The sequence below is a fragment of the Eumetopias jubatus genome, unplaced genomic scaffold (genome assembly GCF_037043125.1).
Source record: "Eumetopias jubatus isolate StellerSeaLion01/CBP00866 unplaced genomic scaffold, mEumJub1_p1.0 scaffold_5, whole genome shotgun sequence".
Taxonomy (NCBI): Eukaryota; Metazoa; Chordata; class Mammalia; order Carnivora; family Otariidae; genus Eumetopias; species Eumetopias jubatus.
Genome location: NW_028274811.1, coordinates 40,443,741 through 40,462,625, shown reverse-complemented (window position 1 = coordinate 40,462,625; position 18,885 = coordinate 40,443,741). Strand labels below are relative to the sequence as shown.

At 38.8% G+C, this 18,885-nt stretch overlaps 1 protein-coding gene across 1 annotated transcript in view; it reads right to left on the bottom strand.

Moving 5' to 3' along the window:
- SPINK5 (serine peptidase inhibitor Kazal type 5) overlaps window positions 1-18,885 on the bottom strand; it is a 73,500-nt gene that overhangs the window by 11,524 nt on the left and 43,091 nt on the right. The window contains exons 16-26 of the mRNA XM_088023175.1: window positions 17,761-17,809; window positions 15,934-16,061; window positions 14,070-14,160; window positions 11,592-11,719; window positions 10,901-10,967; window positions 9,749-9,876; window positions 7,904-8,012; window positions 6,348-6,475; window positions 3,315-3,387; window positions 2,368-2,495; window positions 2,129-2,207 (exon numbers count right to left, since the gene is read on the bottom strand). Of these exons, the coding sequence (XP_087879301.1) occupies window positions 2,129-2,207; window positions 2,368-2,495; window positions 3,315-3,387; window positions 6,348-6,475; window positions 7,904-8,012; window positions 9,749-9,876; window positions 10,901-10,967; window positions 11,592-11,719; window positions 14,070-14,160; window positions 15,934-16,061; window positions 17,761-17,809 (1,108 nt within the window). The remainder of the gene's footprint in view (window positions 1-2,128; window positions 2,208-2,367; window positions 2,496-3,314; window positions 3,388-6,347; window positions 6,476-7,903; window positions 8,013-9,748; window positions 9,877-10,900; window positions 10,968-11,591; window positions 11,720-14,069; window positions 14,161-15,933; window positions 16,062-17,760; window positions 17,810-18,885) is intronic.

Sequence of the window (18,885 nt, the reverse complement as noted above, 5' to 3'; positions counted from 1 at the left end):
GACCTGTGTGTAGTTAACTTATCTGAGTTTTTCTCAACTGAAAAACGGGATCAATACCACCTACTGCATAGATTTTGGGAAGGCTTATTTATTTTTTATTGACGTATAATTGATATTAGTTTCAGATACACAACATAGTGATTTGACATTTGTATACTTTGCAAAATGGTCACCCCAATAAGTCTAGTTATCATCTGTTACCATACAGTTACTACAATGTTACTGACTGTATTCCCCATGTGTACATTATATCTCCCTGACATTTATTCTAGAATTGGAAGTTTGTCCTGGGCAGGTGGTCAGTATGGATAAATGTTATTATGATTTGTCCCACATAACTGACCACCTGGGTTTGCATGTACATCAGCAGGCTAAGAATGTTGTTTGTTAGACTCATGCTATGTGAATAACCTTGGGAGTCTGGGTGTTTGAAATATATTATCTGGCCCCCAGATGGCCCTTCTGTTCTGGGTGCCAAGAGCTACAAATCTTATCTCACACCCCTTCCTGCTCAAGGTTGGACTGGCCCCCTAGAATGGAATCTGGGAGGGGAGGCAGACAGACAAAGCCCAGGCTCCTTGAAAATACAGAAACATGGTAACATAGAAATGCAGCTCACAGTGAACTGCAGGTAGGCAGACAAATGTTTAATTTCAAACCCTATTATTTGCCCTATAAATATGGCCCTATGGGGAGGGTCGGTTGGAAGTCTCACCTGAGGGGAGGACGCTCAGCTCAGGCCTCTCAGCTGGGACTCCAGCCTGGCTGTTCCCATAGGGCTTCCCCAGCTAATGAGGTTGGATGTTGTAAGTATCTGATTTGATGTAACTTTGCCTTATTCTCATTTATTGCCTCCTATTACTTTCATCTATGTGTAGATTCCTTTCTTCTTCTGTTCCTATTAGGTTTCTGTAATAATAATAAAAAACTTTTCTTTCCTTTTCGAAACTGAAACACAGCTGTTGTGAATCTTTTGTTCAGAGAAGCAGATTTAAATATGATGATGCATGTGATTTGTAAAAAATTTAACTTTGCAGATGTAGGTAAGACCATAGCTCTCTTTTTGCCACACAAACACACAAAATGTCTGGACATTTTTAATATATGAATATACAGAATATTTTTTGTTTGACATTTCTAAAATAGATATTAAAAAAAGAAAAATATTGACTAAGATTAGAAATAGAATAGATGGCCAGTAGAGATGATTTGAATTTATACAATAAAATCTTATCTCAAGGCCATTCATTTACCAAAATGCATAATAGATATTCCCAACATATATTTGTTAAAATGAAATTACTATTAATGGTTCATTTTTTAAGTCAGTATAGACCTAATGAAAAGTTCCCTCATTAACATTCATTAACAGGAAAACTTTCCTGGGGAGACTTCACGATTTCTCTTTTCTAATTGGGAGTCCATTGATGGATTAGAAGAGATTATGCTGTGTCATATTCTATGTGTTAGTGTTGTAAAGCATTGAACATTATTTTTAAAGCCCTAATTGAATACAAGACGGCACTGGAATGCCATGTCAAGAATTCATCATCTGGAGCTCTAAGTTTTTGATATTTGCTTTCTTATTTGTAATTTTGGTGTCTATTTGCTTAATTATTTGTTTTAAAACTTCAGAGAAGAGGAGCGCCTGGGTGGCTTAGTCGGTTAAGCGTCTGACTCTTCCTTGGTTTCGGCTCAGGTGGAGATCTCACGGGTTGTGAGATGGAGCCCTGTGTTGGGCTCTGTGCTCAGTGGGGAGTCTGCTGGAGATTCTCTCCCCCTGCCCCTCCCCCCACCTACACACACATGCTCTTTCTCTCTCTCAATAAATAAATAAATAAATCTTTAAAAAAAAGTAAAACTTCAGAGAAGAAATCCACTTCATCATAACCATAGCTTGGTGATGGTTATTGGTCCTGCAGATAGGTGGTCATTACATCAGAGTTGCTTTCAGAGCATTGAAATAGCATGCTATTTCTTTGCAAGATCTGACCATGCTTTCCTGTTCATCATTATATACACAAGGAGTGGGACAGAGTAGGCATTCCATAAATATTTGTTGAATGGATTAACCTTACCCCCAAGCTTCCAGCTTGTACTTCCAGAAAATACATCTAACACACACTACCTCGTTTTCATTGCTCTTTTCTCCTGTGTTTCTCAAGTTGTCCTGCTCTTTCTTTTTTCTTTCAGCTGCTTCCCTTTCCCTTGAAGAAAAAATGGAAAAAAACATTTCAACCAAAGTGAACAAACACCTCATTAATAATTAGATCTGTTTTTAAAAAGAAGTCATTTTCTCAAACTGATGAGAAATGATTATCAAACTTTAATTTTTGCAATCAAAGGCCCATTTTTGAAAATACTCACAGTTTGTCCTTACACATAGCACACTTATTGCCATGTGTCTTGCCATCTGGACCCCGGACAGGGTCACTTTCTCGGGTGCAGATAAGTTGTCCATTTTTCATTTGGCTTCTAAACTCATCACACGTGTCCTAAAAAGAAGGAAAGTTTATATTGGAAATGGCTGTTTTCACATAGTATTTGATTGGGCTTGAAAATCTGAAGATTTTGATTTGAGAGTCAGGCAGCCACTTAACCTTGCTCGGAGGCAATATAATAGCCTACAAACATGTCCACATTCTAATTCCTGGGACCTGTAAATACGTAGCCTGATATGGTAAGGACAAATTAAGGTTGAAGATAGAATTAAGATTGCTAATTAGCCGCCCATAACATGGAGAGATTATCCTGAATTATCTGGGTGGCCCAGTGTAATCACAAAAGTTCTCATGAGGGAAAGGGGGGGGCAGGAAAGTCAGTATCAGAGTAAGGCAGCATGAAAACAATTCAACTGGCCCCTGCTGATTTTAAAGGTGGCCACGAGCCAAGGAATGCAGGCAGCCTCTAGAAGTTAGAAAAGACTATGAAACAGATCTTCCCTAGAGCCTCCACAAAGAGAATTTGTGTTGTTTCAAGCCACTGTTGATAGTAATTTGTGACAGTAGCTGAGCCTCATTCTCCTCATCTATAAAATAAAGTTAAAAAATGTATTTGACCAGGTTGTTCAGACAATGAAATAAACTACTATTTGTAAAAGTGCTTTGCAATATTGTTAGACTGCAAGATTTCCATTTGGCATTAAATATCTCCATTGAACAAGTTACCAGCAATACTGACATGTATGACGACTTCTGATCTTCTTAGGGCAAAGATCTTGGTTGGCAACATTGACATTCTCTTTCCATATTTTTGATTGCCAAGGGTTGACTTACAGAAAGATCATTCTTGTCAAAATCTAGTTAATGACTCACCTTTTCTGATGCTGACTCAGTCCCATTTGATCTGTAGCCAGAATGCTTATTTTCTTCCTCTGCTTCTCTTTGCCTGGAAGAGAAGAATCAATAGTCATCCTGTTAACCCAGACTCAGGTTTGGAAGTAGGCTTAGAGTTTGGGTATCCTAAACCACCTCCTTCACAGAGAATCTCTGTGCATCCCTGAGGTGGACAGTCAGCTTGGTTATTAGGAAGCTTCCTCATCACAGGGTACGTATGGTGGATATTATATGTAGATCAACTCGTAATTTCAAAGTCTCCTTTATTTGTGTCCAGGTTTATCTCTGTCTAATGTCTGTCCTTCAGTCTTACTTCATTCACAATTCCAGGACAACACAGAACAGGTTTGCTGAATCCATTATCTCTTCTTGATATTAACCCATCAGATATTTAGAGGCAAGTTTCAGGTCTTAAGCCCAGTGTCCTCATCTTTTCATCATTAGTTGTGGTTTTTAATTCACCACCAACTCACCATTCTAGTGCCTTGACAAGTAAGGCAACCCATTAGAATATTATTTCTTAAAGTATGGAGCCCAAGATAGAAAGAAGACAAGTAATCTAGAAAGTACCTTAGGATCATTTTTTTTTTTTTTAAATCTCTCACCTTTCTGATAAAGTATTTATTTCAATGGTTCCCAAAGTTTTCATGTGCATTAAGAAACACTGAGATTTTTAAAAATTCAGATCCACTGACCATCCCAACAGGTTTACTGACAAGATTTAGACTGGGACTCTAGCCTGGTTTTTAACGAGCCAGGTCATTCTGATGCGGTTGGCTCAAGATCCAAATATTTCAAAACTCTAATACACTTATATCTCTTGCAAAGTTTCATTTGGTTTTGTACACAAAACAAACATGTGTATGAATGTACATAACATGAATATATACATTCTTTTTAGGGAGTTCCCTTTGTGTAGTAAAGTGGTAGTAAAACATATCCTGAAGATTCAAACATATATAAAGTCATGACATTTTATCAAGTACTATTGGAAAAAGAGGGTATTGTAATGATTCAGTTTAGTGAATTCTAGTGATAATCATGGCTCTGATCACAAGCCTCCAGTGACCGCTGATCACACATAGAATAAAATCCAATGTCCTTCTCTTGGCCTAAAAAGCCTTATTTGATCTCTCCAAACTCATTTTCTGCTATTTTCTGTGCAATAATTTTGAGACATAATGACCTCCTTTCTGTTTCTTGAGCTTGGCAATTTTACATCTTCAGAAATTTGCATTGGCTCTTGCTCTGCCTGAAACTTTCTTCCTCCAGATGTCCAGATGATTCACTTCACTCACTTTTTACCAGTATCCCTCACATGTCAGGCCTGCCCTGAACACCATAAACAAAGCAGCAACTGCAATCTCCTTCTTGCTTCACTCTCTTTTATTTGCCTCATCACTATCTGGCTTTGTGCTATGTAGTTATTTCGTTATTTATTTATAATCTGTCTTTTCTATATTATATTATAGTTCCATGGCAGGAACTTTTTCTTGTTCACATCAAGAATGCTTGTCCATGAGTAGTGCCTGTTACCTAGCAGAGAATCAAAAACCATTTCTTGTCAGATGAATGATTTCCAAAGATCATAAAAAATATTCCATTTGTGTTGTTTTGTTAAATATTCCAGATAAGTATCTTATTACATAGACGGCACTGATTTCAATGGCAAAATTTTATCTTCATAATTTTCTGCATCTAAATTATTTGTTCCTTAACCAAATTATCTACTATTAATATGTGATGCAAAAAGAAACAAAGTCATAAGTAAAAAGCTATCTTGATTATGTTAGTCATATCTGCAAAGTAGAAGCTGTGCAAAAGGGTAACAGTATAGTGTAAGAGATCATAATATTAGTGATTATACTGTTATGTATTATTTACTGAACACGAAGGATGCTGTTAAGAGTGACAATTCACATTTACTGTGTGCCTACTTTGTGCAAGGTACTGTATTAAGAGTTTTACATGGTTCTTCTCATTTAACTTTCAAAAGAAACAGTATGTGGCTCTGATGATTATTGCTGCCTCTACCCCCATTATAAATACAAGCAGACAGAAGCCTGGAGAGGTGAAATAACCTGTCCTGGAACATGAAGTTGAAATCATCTGATGCTAAAACCCTAGCACTGCTCTACTCTACTGCCCTGCTTCTATTAAAGACTTTTCATAATGTGAATAAATATTAGGCTGGTATTCAGAGGAACTGAATTCTGGTTTCAGCTCTGAAGTTCATTCCCCTCATGTGACCTTGAACTTAAAAAAAAAATTCAGGTTTTCTCATCTGTAAAATGCAATATTTGCACTAATCAGATTTTCTCACATGGCCTATACTGTCACAAGATTGTAATTTATTTTCAAGGAGAAAGGTGAAACAGGTGTATGTGTGGAGAAGCATTACTTATTAAGTATATGCCAATTAAATGCCATAATTAATAGCATTGTGCTATAGGCATCAAATTTTAGAACTATAAGCACCCATCAAGGTCATCTAGAAAACTGCCTTAGTATACAGCAGTGGTTATGTTACTTCCCTCAGTAACACAAACCAAGTGTGGCTGAGTTGGATAATAAAGCACTCCAATTCAGTACCATTCACCATGGGAAAATAGAAGCAACACACCCTGGATTATACAATAAATGTGTTGTACACATACATACAAGAAACAACCCTCTTAAACTATGCTGATGAACTATCCCAAATGATCTTCACAAATTCTCCATAGGACTTAGGCATTATATGTTCTAAAGCACAATTATCTACCATGATGGCACTTGTAGGTCACAGAATTATGATAGAAAAAATAGAGTAGGAATCAGACATTGATTAGCTGCCATTGCTAGGGCTTGTTGTTCCTTAGGGGATGTAAGAGAAAGAGACAATACCTGGGAATTAACAAAAACAGTAATTTTCCTGGAAGGAGTCGTAAGTAAATGAGAAAGAGCCAGTCATTCAGGAGGAAGTGGTGACTGTGACTATTTTTTGGACTGCCAGTGGAAAGAAGTACTTACAGTATCTCTTTACACATGGTACACTTATTGTTGTACGACTTGCCATCAGCATCACGTACAGGATCATGCTCCCGAGTACAGCTGAGTTTTCCATTTTGCATTTTGTCCCGATACTCTGCGCATTGGTCCTGAAAAAGGAGAGGAGAGTAGGTCTCCAGATTACCTGATCTCTTGTATTGCTGTTAAATTTAACAAACTTAACTCAAAACAATTTGAGTAAGAAAAGTTCTGATTTACCACCTCCTCTTATATATATATAACACCTAGCACTGCTATCTACAGAGAAAGGGGGACGGGAATCACCCATATTCTAAGACGTCAGTTGTCATGGATAATAATATTGCCTTTAAGGTTCTACGCAGGGAAATTACCAAGCTCGCTGGGATTTAACAGCATGAAGGGTCAGCAAACTATAGCCTACAGGACTAATGTGTCCTGCTGCCTGTTTTTATATATGGGGTTTTATAAATAAAACTTGAAACACACCCTCACTCATTCAGGTATTATGGCTGCTTTCTGACAACAATGGCAGAACTGAACAAAAGCAATAGAGACTATAGGACTCAGAATGTCTAAAATATTTGCTATCTGGCCTTTACAGAAAAGAGAAGTTGCTGACCTCTGGTGTAGATCAAAGGGAGAAAGAAATGTTGGAGGGAAGTATAAAGTTATGCAAAATGCCAAGGAAAACAGGCTTGAGCGAACTGTGGAGCCGAGAGACAAAGGGCCTTACCAGCTCTCCCCCTTGAGAGTGAGGATGTAGCCTCCTTACCGAGAAAGATGGAAAAACAGAATAGCCAGAATTTATCAACAGATGACAGATCTGGAAGCAAAGGGATGGTCCTGATATAGCAAGGTCGTAAGAAGAGAGCTCAAGTGGCTGTCGTCTTACACAGTGGTGTTCACACGCCAGAGGAGGGGATTTACAGGCAATTACTGTCATTCTGACCCTTCACAATGTCTCAGGAAATGGGCTAAAAACTTGCCTAAATTATTTTATTTTCTCCCTGCAAGAGTGAATAAGGGAAACCAGAGTTCAGTGAGATGAACTAATTTATTCCAAGCTGCACAAGTCCTGTGAGGCAGGGGCAGGGTCATACCCCCAACTATCTGGCTCTGAAAACCCTGCAGTTTCACCGTATTATGCTGCCTTGGATCCCAACAGAAAATCTGCCTCTAACACGTGGCTCCAGAGGGAAAGAGAGAACAATAAGAGAAAAGGAGGAGCATGAGTTGCTGATGGGGAACGTCCGCATGCTGATGTCACTGTCTCTGCCGTGATCAGTTATTGGCCTGAGAGTTACATTCTGTAAAAAGGGGTCAGGAGACTCGGATGACGTCATCATGTTAATTATTTCCAGGTTTAAAGAAGTCAAAAATGCGCCCTAGAGAGATGAAAAATTACTGAGATATCACCCTACAGTTTCAAGGGGGTAACTGCCCTGCCCTTCCAAGGACGCCTTCACACCCAGCATGACTTATGTTCCCCTTTCCCACGGGTGCCCTTGTCCATGACTTGCGTCCCCCCTGCCTGTGCAAATTAGAGGTTCTCTCACCTGAGCTTTCCCTCCTCCACCTGCGCCACCACCACCGTGGGAACTATGCCCCGCCGCGTTTCTCTGATCTTCATCTTCTTTTCTCTTTCTTTCTTCATCTTCTTTCTGGCTGGAAATTAGAAAGGGGGAGGTAGGGAATAATAGATTACAGAGAGTGGGGTGCGTTTCTGCAAGTTCCTCCTCCTGTGACCAAATTAGATTTGTATAGAATTCACCAGCATTTACTGAACAGCTACCATGTTGCAGGCCCTCTGAAAACAGAAAGACGAATTATGTGGAGTCCTTCTTTTTTTTTTTTTTTTTTTTTTTTTTTGAGTCCTTCTGCCTGGAAGAGCTCTCCCTGCTGTAGAGGAAGACCAAGTACATAAACATAAGCAAGACCACGGGAGCGTTTTACCAGCCCTTCATAAATGCTCACTGTGACTCTCAGCTGGATTCTTCTCAAATACCTCAGAGCCAAGAGGTCCAACAATAATTATCTTTTCCCACCAAGTGTGCCCTTGCTCCTGGACTCTCTACCTTCCATGAAGAACAAAACCCTGGAGCTGTCTCTGCTCCCGCCTCTCAGCTCCCACAGCTGTTGCCGGCATGACACTGATTTCACATCTCACCTTCTCTCCTGTTTCTCTGACTCCAGTTATCGCTCTCGGATTCCTGCAAACCCCTTCTACCACCAGCAGCATTCCGAATCTCAGTCCCTTCCTTCTCTTTGTTCCCTTTTTACTACCGACCTACGAATCTTCCCAAAGGAACCATATTTATGCCACTTACTCTCCTACCTGAAAAATTTTAGCAGCTTCCCACGATATATAGAATTGACTTCAAAGTCCTTGATCTGGCATTCAAACCCAGCAAAGTGGCTAGGTTCTAATGAAACTAAATGACTTGCTCTTTACCGTTGATACAGTTTCCTTAATTTTAGAGCTTTACCTATGCCTTTTCCTTCTTCTCCTCTCATTCCTTCCTGTTCACATCTTATCCAAATTATAAAGTCCAGTTCTACTCCCCCATAAACCTTCCTATTAACTCTCCCTTCCCTGAAGTGCTAGAACCCATTGAATACAGCATTTATCATTTAGCAATTCCTCCTTTGTATTTTTTTAAAGCTTTATTTATTTATTTTAGAGAGAGAGCAGGGGGAAGGGCAGAGGAAGAGGGAGAGAAGCAGACTCCCCACTGAGTGTGGAGCCCGATGTGGGGCTGGATCCCAGGACCCTGAGATCATGACCTGAGCCGAAACCAAGAGTAGGACACTTAACTGACTGAGTCACCCAGGCTCCTATCCTCCTTCCTATCATATGAACTTGAACCCATGTCTATTTCATCCATCTATGTACAATCATCATTCACACTGTACATTGTAGATGTTCAATAAGTGGCTATTGAATGACTGAAATATTTTATGTGTACTTCTGAGCTTTCTGTAAAGAACTGTTTTTCATTTTGTGAAAAGTGTTATATTTTCAAAAACGTAGGTAGAAAAGTTAGGCTGATAGTAAAATATGTTTATTATCTTCCCAGAGGTATTTAAAAGATGATGTAGAGAAGGGATCCATCAGACAGCAAAGGACTTAAAATTTTACCAAGAAAGATGTTGTGATCTATTAATAGGTGGGCTCTCCTCCAGAATTTATAGAGAATGTAATACCCTAGTCATATATTGTCTATTTCTAGAATTGTGAATCTTGGTCTTTATAAAGAAAGATTTGCCCGAAAATGCTCTGCAGAGAATCATTTGCTCCCTTTACATGTAAAGAAAGGACAAACACAATAGACATTATCTTCCTGGCTCTCTGTCTCCCCAACTCTGCCAACTCCCAGCAGGGGCCTCATTTGTGCACTCACAAGACAGCTTTACACATGGCACACTTGTTGCCGTGGGTCTTGCCATCTGGGCCACGCACGGGATCATTTTCTCGTGTGCAGAAAAGATTTCCATTTTGCAAAAGGTTCCGAAATTCACTGCATGTATCCTAAAGGAGGAGGAAAGGCAAGAGCGTGGGTATTTTCGTATAAATTACTTTGTCGGATTCCTTCCAAGTGATTCCTAGTAAAACAGGAACAGAAAGTGACCTCTGGGTATGTTTCTTCCTGGCAATTGTTTCATTCAATTCCTACTAAACACACATGACTTAAAAAGAAGTTTCTCTTTCTTTTTCCTTGAGATTTAGCCCCCAAATCCAGACTAATAATCTGCACCCACACATAAGAAAGAATCCCTTAATAACTTGGGTTCTTGGGAGAACTGGCCGCTCATCTTTGATGGGGGCAAGCAAATGCCCACAAACCTGAAAAAAATCTACTTGTAATCAACCTTTTTGAAACCAAGAAAATATTATCCTAGAATATTCTAGTGTGCCCAATGTACTATTTTTATTTTCCCCAAAATGCTGGCACCAGAAATAATTAAAGATAAAGTGAGGAACACAACTGATGTGACCCAATGTGGTCATTCAAAACGACATAGTAGGTTAGGAATTACGCTAGATTTGGTGTCTGGAGGTCTAGGTTTGAACTCTTTTGTTTTCATTTTTCAACTGTGAGAACTTTGAAATACGAAGATGTGGAATCTGATGCCGACAGTCCCACTGCAATTTCTTCCTTCTCTCTGGGTTTTAAATCTTCATTTGAAAACACAGGAATGAGGTAGATCAGATGTTTGCAAACTCTGGCCTGTAAGCAAACTCTGGCCCACCACCTAGTTTTGTAAATAGTCTTCTTGGAACACATCCTTACCCATTTATCTGCATATTACCTGTGGCTGCTTTTACAGCTGTGACAGTAGTGTTGGGACAGAGCCCGAACGGCCACAACCATTCAAATGTCTACTATTTGGTCCTTTAAGAAAATTCTATCAATTCCTAGATTAGATGAACCTTGAGTTCTCTTACATAGACTTTCAGTAATTCCATGTATTTTGGTTTTGTTTTTTTTTTTTTACAGAGAAACTGCAAAACCTCATCCTTCACTGTGATATTAACCTTCTAGGACAATTACCTTTTCAGCTTCTCTCTTAGCTTTTGTTCCAGATTCAGCTTCTTCTTTTTCTTTTGCTTCTTGCTGGCTGTAGGATGGGGAGAGGGGAGAATCATTCCTGGCACCCAGTACCTATTATCCTAAAGGGAAAATCTCTCTAGATAGGAATATCCCATTATTTCCCTACCTCTACCAACTGAGTTTGGGAGTACAAAGGTAAATGCACTGCTCTCCATGTTGTTTTTTGTTTTTAACTTTGCTTAAAGAATAAGACACACGCATCATAGCAAACCAATCAACAAATTTTTAGCACTACGTTCTTCTGGAAAATAAAGATATTGTCCTTCTTCCCAGAAAGCAATGAGGATGCTTGAAAATATTTACTAGATGTTAGCAAATGTTCAATTTGGTAGCACCCAGTGACCACATCTTGGATTATTCATGGCAGTATTATGCAGAGAACAGGTATGCCAGTCCTCGTACTCCATTGATGCTGGGGGTCTGCTGTGAGCACATGGTCCTCCCCGGAGCAATTCAAGGACATTTTCAAACACTAAGAATACCTCAAAGAAGTGCGCAAAGTATATGGCTTTATAACTGTAAATCCTTGAACTCCATGCAAAGATAGCTTCCATAGCTACTTCCTAGAGAAAACCTTCAGTATGACCTATCTTCTCCACACTCAAGCAGCAGTGGCTGTGGATCTACTCACAAAAAGGCCTCACACATGGAGCACGTATTGCCATGCATTTTCCCATCTGGGCCTTCAATGGGGTCGTTCTCTCTGGTGCAGGGGAGTCGGCCGTTTCTCACATAGTCACGGTATTCACGGCACAGCTCCTGTCAAGTGAGGGTGGATTTAAGAACCAGGTAACTAAACATTGGAGAACTCTTCCACATTACCCCTCTGAAAACTGTGATAGAATATCCAAACTTAACGGATACATCAAAATGGTGATGTAGGAGGTCAATGTTACCAAGATACTCTTCAGGGGCCTAGGACACACATTATCTGGAAAATAAGATTACGTTACTGAGCTCATTAGAAAACCTTCAATTCAACTCAAATGTTATTCTGGGTTAGGTACTATGAGATAAATGAAGAAGAATCATCTATTGTTCCTTTTGTAAAAAAAAAAAATGTGATTGGCAGAATAAAACTCCTACCCCCCAAATTTGTCCAAGTCCTAATATCCAGATGCTGTGAATATATTACCTTACAGGGCAAAAGGGACTTTGTGGATATAATTAAGTTAAGAAACTCGAGATGGGGAGATTCTCCTGGATTCTCCTATGTCCCCAATGTAACTGCAGGGGTCAGTCCTTACAATTGCAAGAGTGAGACAGGAGGGAATGAGAGGGAGTTATGACTGCAGAAGAACAGTCAGAGACATGATGTTGTTGGCTTTAAGATGATGGAAGGGGTCCAAGAGCTGAGGAGCATGATGGCTTCTAGAAGTGAGAAAAAGCAAAGAGAAATTCTCCCCTATAGATCCCAGAAAGGAACACAGCCCTACCAATCCTTTGATTTAGCTCAGTGAGACCCAGGTCAGACTTCTAATATAAAAGCCAAAGATAGTAAGTTTGTGTTGCTTTAGGCCACCAGGTTTGTGGTAATCTGTTAGAGCAACCATAAAAACCAAGTACAGAGTATTTAGAGTCTTTGGAGAAAGTGCATAGAAGCATCTATAAGTTAGAACAAAACTAATTATATAATTGAGGAATAAAGGAAAATTGCTGGCATAATAGATGACAGAGTTATTAACTATACTGTATAAATGGGGAAAATCTTTGGAGAGCAGCTAATACTTATTCTGAGCCACAAAAAGTGGCCAGGATTTGACAGAATAAAGGGATAGTCAGGTCTGAGTATGAGGGGACCATAAAGAAAGTAAAGTTGCATGTATAATACTGAAAACTTAAGGCATGTAAGGGGCTGTGCTGATATACATGGATAAGTTTCTCAGGACTTCATAAAAATAATACACATAATAATATTTTATACGTGAAGAAAGTAAGACACAAAACTGTCTGCCTTACTGGTAGGGACATGCAGGCAGTATTTGAGCCCTGGCAGTGTGAGTCCAGAGTTCAGGTTTTTAACCATAACGTAACTGAGTCCATAAGATGGGATACCTTGAATCAATGCTTGGCGTGTCCTAGAAGCAACAAGGCAGCACAAGGATGGCAATGGGTAGAAAGTAGGTCTGAGAGGTGGCAGAGGTCAGATCATGCATGGCATTGTAAGCCACTAGAAGGACCTTGTTTCTTACTCTGCATGAGATGAGAAGTCACTGGGTGGCATAACCTCCCTTATGTTTTTAAATAATTACTTTGGTTTCTGAGTTGAGGGTAGATTATAGGGAACAGAGGTGAGAGCAGGGAGAACAGTAAGAAGTCAGGTCTTCCAAATTATAAAAGGATACAGGAGAGAAGAAATGAAGACCTGAGGTGCACCCTATAGGAATCTTACAAATGGTGACAGGGTGCAAGATCTAAGGTGTATCATGGGCATTATAGCCAGAACTTGTGTTCTAATTCTAGCTCTCAAATTATTAACTATATATATCTCCTAACTTCTTATCTGAGCCTCTGAATCCTCCTCTATAAAATACAGACAATAATACATACCTTGAATGGTTACTACAAAGATCAGTCCTAAAATTGCTATACCATATGGCATATAGCAGCAACTAAATAATTAATAGCCATCATCATCATCATCATCATCATGTGAGAAAGTAAACCCAAGGTTCAAAAATGTTGTTAAGTAATTTTCCCAAAATCTCACAGAAAATTAATTGGGATTAAAACTTAGATTTGTTTGTTCATTTTGTTGTTTTGAACTAACCATCCTTATATAAAAAGATACAGAGAAAAATCTGAAATCTGCCTCTATTGGTTTGTATTCAGTTGATAACAAGATAGCCATCTGTATACACTTCTTTTTTGGGGATAATACAATTCACATGGTCAGTGGAGAAAATGATGACTGACCTCTTCTCAAATGCACAAGCCATTAAATCAGATATGGTGTGAATGGGAAGAAGGAATCTTCTTATACACAAGGATCCAAATACATGTTCTCAGTCTGCAAAGTCACTAAGGACACTGGGAGGAGGAGGTGGGAGTGGGAGGCTTGTCCAGGGCAATGGAATATTTATGTGGTTCTAATATCTAAAACAGTTACCTGTGCTGCTTCTCTTTTCACTTTATCAGCCTTTGCTTTGTCCTTTCCTTCCTTGCCGTTATTTTTCTTCTCTTCTTCTTCTTCAAGTTTGCTGCAATTGCAAACAAAGAAGATACAAGCTAAGTACAATTTCCCATTGTCTATGAAAATGTATTTTAAAAAGGGATGAGGATCTTCCAGACAAGGTCAGATTCACTCTTCAGTAAAAATTTATCCAGTCTAAGAGATACTATCACTGTGTCCAACAATGCAGATAATAAACAAAATAATAATAAAATACAATACACCTTAAAAAAAAAAACTAGCATGATCTTTTATCAGTATGAGACCCTCAAGTAGTCTTGATTCCATCAGTCTTATCCCATCAATCAGTGATTTCAATGATCTGAAAGAAGTCACAGTTACCTTGATTTTTTAAAATTGTGCAACTTTTCCTTTGTAAATAACAACCATATCAGTGATGAAAGCCAGAGGTGATACCAAGTCAGACGATGGGCCCATAGTCAAAATAAACTATGTTTCACTATAAAATTATTTTTTTAGATATTATTTTAAGGAAATTAATATTCAGGTTGAAGTTCAAGTTTTAGAATAATGATCCAAGTCCAATAAGATGCAACAATTAATATTTTAGGTTGATCATGAGCCTAAGCTTCTGGCTTTCTTGCCATTTTCTACTGATACACAGTTTATCAAAGCTGGAAAATCTGTAGCACTGATGAGATCCCATTTAGTCATCACCACAGCATGAACAATGGATCAGGTGAGAAAAGAGCCTTGATTTCCTGACTCTTAGGCCACTGTGTACACTAGTGGCCTAGTCTGTCAGTCTCTCCTTCAAGGAACTATGTGCATATACCTGAGATTGGACAAGGACATATGAAAGTTAAGGGAAAACAGTAACCTTGCACCTTTTCAACAGATATTATTTAAACATTTACCTTAGCTTGACACTCTGTAGAGGATTAGGAATCTAAGAAGGAGGAGAACCTGAGGAGGTAATAATCAATTTCTCCTAGACTATCTCACACAATGGAGCTTTAGTCCCACTCACCAAAACAATGGCCTAAAAGTCCCTGGATTTGGCTCACAAGAAGACATTTCAATAAACATCTAATGTATGGGCTCGCCTCTTAGAGGTTTTACTCTCTATACTAAACCACTTATCAAAGTGTTATTTCAGCTGTGCACTGTAATGTCCCTGAAGGGATAAATGCAATCTTCTCCATTCCTTTTCTCATTCAGGTTATTTTAACACTTCTTGCCTACTGGCCTCATAAACTTCTGACCAACTGGTTTTCCCTTAGCCAATAGCTGAATATATTCACAGAATCATAAAATGTCAGTGGGGGAGAGAGAGAGAGACAAAGATATCACTGCATCCAGATCATCAAACTTCTGCTTTCAGTTATGAATGATGATTATCTAGTGTTAAAAATATAAATTAAGACTTTCCCATGACTTAACTAGAGGATAGAAGGACAACTGGATAGAAGGTGCCTGGGTGGCTCAGATGGTTAAGCATCTGCCTTCGGCTCAGGTCATGATCCCGGGGTCCTGGGATCGAGTCCCGCATCGGGCTCCCTGCTCCTTGGGGAGCCTGTTTCTCCCTCTGCCTCTACCTCTCTCTCTGTCTCTCATGAGTAAATAAATAAAATATTTTTAAAATTTTTAAAAAAGGGTAACTGGATAGAGAATCACATTGTCATTGTATGATTCATTATTACTTCATGTATTGTCCATGTGCTTTTAAACTTACATAGCATACAAGCATGATATATATGCTACACATTTCTAGGAAACTAAGACTCAGACGTGATTGATGATGAGAGATTCAGTGCGACAGATGAGGGTAGGTACTCACAATAGGCTTGCACACATGGCACACTTGTTTCCATGCATTTTGCCATCGGGGCCGCGGACAGGGTCATTCTCCCTGGTGCATATAAGCATTCCATTCTTCACTTGGTTCCAAAATTCACTGCAGAGCTCCTGGAAAATATTTTCTCAGAATGACTGTCTACCCTTCCTGCACCTTTGCCTCTTCTGAGGAATAAGTGATGCAGAGTAGAAGAAAAACAAAAAGGGATGACAGGGAGCAGTAAATCGATAAGTATTTACAAAGCTTCCATCATGGACTCAGAATTGTCGTTGCACTAGAATGGATCTGGAAATATTTATCATCATCATTCTCCTGAGGCTGCTTCCACTCTAGGTGCAGAAGAAGACTGATAAAAATCAGAGAACAATATACATGTTTGTGTTATGTTATATATCACACTCTATAAGAGCTAATGAAAGATTGAAGGGGAGAGAGTTCAATGGACCTAGAAGAGGAGGCTTCCTGGAGGAAGTGAGAATATTGCTGAGTCTTCATGAGAAAGAAGGACATCCTGCCATCTGCAACTACTTGGATGAAACTAGAGGACACTGCTAAGTGAAATAAAGGAGACAGAAAAAAAATTATGGTACGATCTCACTCATATGTGGAATCTGTAAAAGCTGACCTCATAGAAACAGAAAGTAGAGTGGTGTTTGCCAGGGGCTGGGGGTGGGGGAAATAGAGAGACGCTGGTCAAATGGTATACATTTCCAGTTATAAGATGAATTAAGTTCTGGAGATCTGCTTTAGAGCATGGTTATTATAGCTAACAATATAACAGTATACTATACAGTATACTTGAAAGTTGCTAAGAGAGTAGATCCTAAATGTTCTCACCACAAAAAGAAATGTATTTATGTCATAGCGTGATGTGATGGAAGTGTTAGGTAACGCTATGGGAGTATCATTTTACAATATATGTGTGTACCAAATCAAGACAATATACACAATGTTAAACTTGCAGAATGTTGTATGTCAATTATATCTCAAAAAAGCTGGAAAATTTAAAATAAGAAGAATGTGCAAAAAAATTGGTGAATCTTGATTTGTCTTTAGAAGGCTGAGAAAGAAAAGAAAAACATGCTCACACTAAGAAATAAAGATATGGAGGAGAGGACAAGTATGAGTCCTTGGAGAAACTGACACCTTCCTGGGAGCTCCTTGATAAAGCAGAGGGATAGGGGATGCAGATTTCAAACAGGAGAGGTACGATATAAGCAGAGGGAAGGAGAAATGTGTTAAGACTGATTGGAAAATCTAAGATGATTTAGCAGCTGATCAGATATTATGGATAAAACAAGTGTTCAAAAGATGGTTTCAACCAACAGAAAGAAAGTTCATGAGAAAGTGAGTCAGTTTAAAGGCAGACTTTTAAACTGTGTCAACTTTCCCCAAATAAATATTAGGCTTATGCTTTGCATTTATTAGGTAATAAGATCCATAAAGGCAAATTTTGTTTATGGCCGTCATATGAGAGTAATCCGACAACACATACAGACAGATTTTGTTGGTGTTACTTATGATAACAGAAATATAAGAAAAGCCAAATATGGAGAATATGCCTTACAGAGTAAATTAACCCTCTCCTTCTTATAAAATGAAACTCAAAATTTGAATTATCATGCAATAAAATCGATACTCTAGAAACTTCTACTTGAGACCCCTTTTTACAAGTGAAAGGCTGTTTGTTGTTGTTCATTTCAGGCATGGCAATTGAAAAGGAAAACATTTCTGCTAATGAGATACCTAGAATACTTAAAGGAGAAAAAAATGTCAAGGCATAACATTAGCAGTCCTGAGAAAAATTACCTTTGTAGCTTCTCTTTTAGCCTTTGCTCTTGCTCTTTCTTCTTGTTGACTATAAGGATCAGGGGAAGAAAAAGAGGGGAAAAGAAGAAATGGGTCTTAATACAGTAGAGTAGATTCTTAACATTTACAGGGGGATCATTCATTGCTTTGACAATTCTCAAGCACCCCCAAAGATCCACTCACAGCAATTTGTAATTTTATTGGATAATAAACTGAAATTATTTACTTCACCTCAAGAGAATAGTGTGCAAAAGTCCCTTAATGAGTAAAGCCATTTGGCTCCTCAGCAAGAACATTGCAGTAATACTTTCCTATTGGCTGATTATTTTGCATCTGCCACAGCTCTCGAGAAAGTGTTAATATTTGCCTTCTGGGAGGCATATAGCATGGTGGTTAAGAGGACAGAGTCCATGGGGCGCCTGGGTGGCTCAGTTGGTTAAGCGACTGCCTTTGGCTCAGGTCATGATCCTGGAGTCCCAGGATCGAGTCCCACATCAGGCTCCCTGCTCAGCGGGGGGGTCTGCTTCTCCATCTGACCCTCCCCCCTCTCATGCTCTCATTCTCTCTCTCAAATAAATAAATAAAACCTTAAAAAAAAAAAAAGAGGACAGAGTCCAGAGCCATAAGGAATACAAGAAATGTCTGAACCTCTCTGTGCCTTCCTCATCTTTAAATACGGGAGGGACGGGAGGAGTAGTAACCACATTCTTCTCAGAGGATTGTTGTGAGCATTAAATGAGTTGATACCTGTAAAGCAACTAGAGGAAGGATCTGGTACATAATGAAATTATTGATAAAAGTGATATAAGTGATCGCTATCTTCATCACTGTAATTATTATTAAGAGTGAATCCTCCAAAAAAAAGGTATATGATGGAAATGAAGTGAGCTCTTAACCATTTTTGATAACTAACAGTGTTGCAAATCAAGTGTAGCACAACTGGATCTATAATCTAAACAATTTAATCCTGTTAAATATGTAAAAAGTTTTCATTTAAAATGTAAAATGTGTAAATTATATGTAAAAATGTTATGTTTCAATGTAAGAATTGCTCATTCATTGATCAAATTAAAAACTTTTTTAAAAGGTGAAAAGATACCTGGGTGGCTCAGTCGTTAAGCGTTT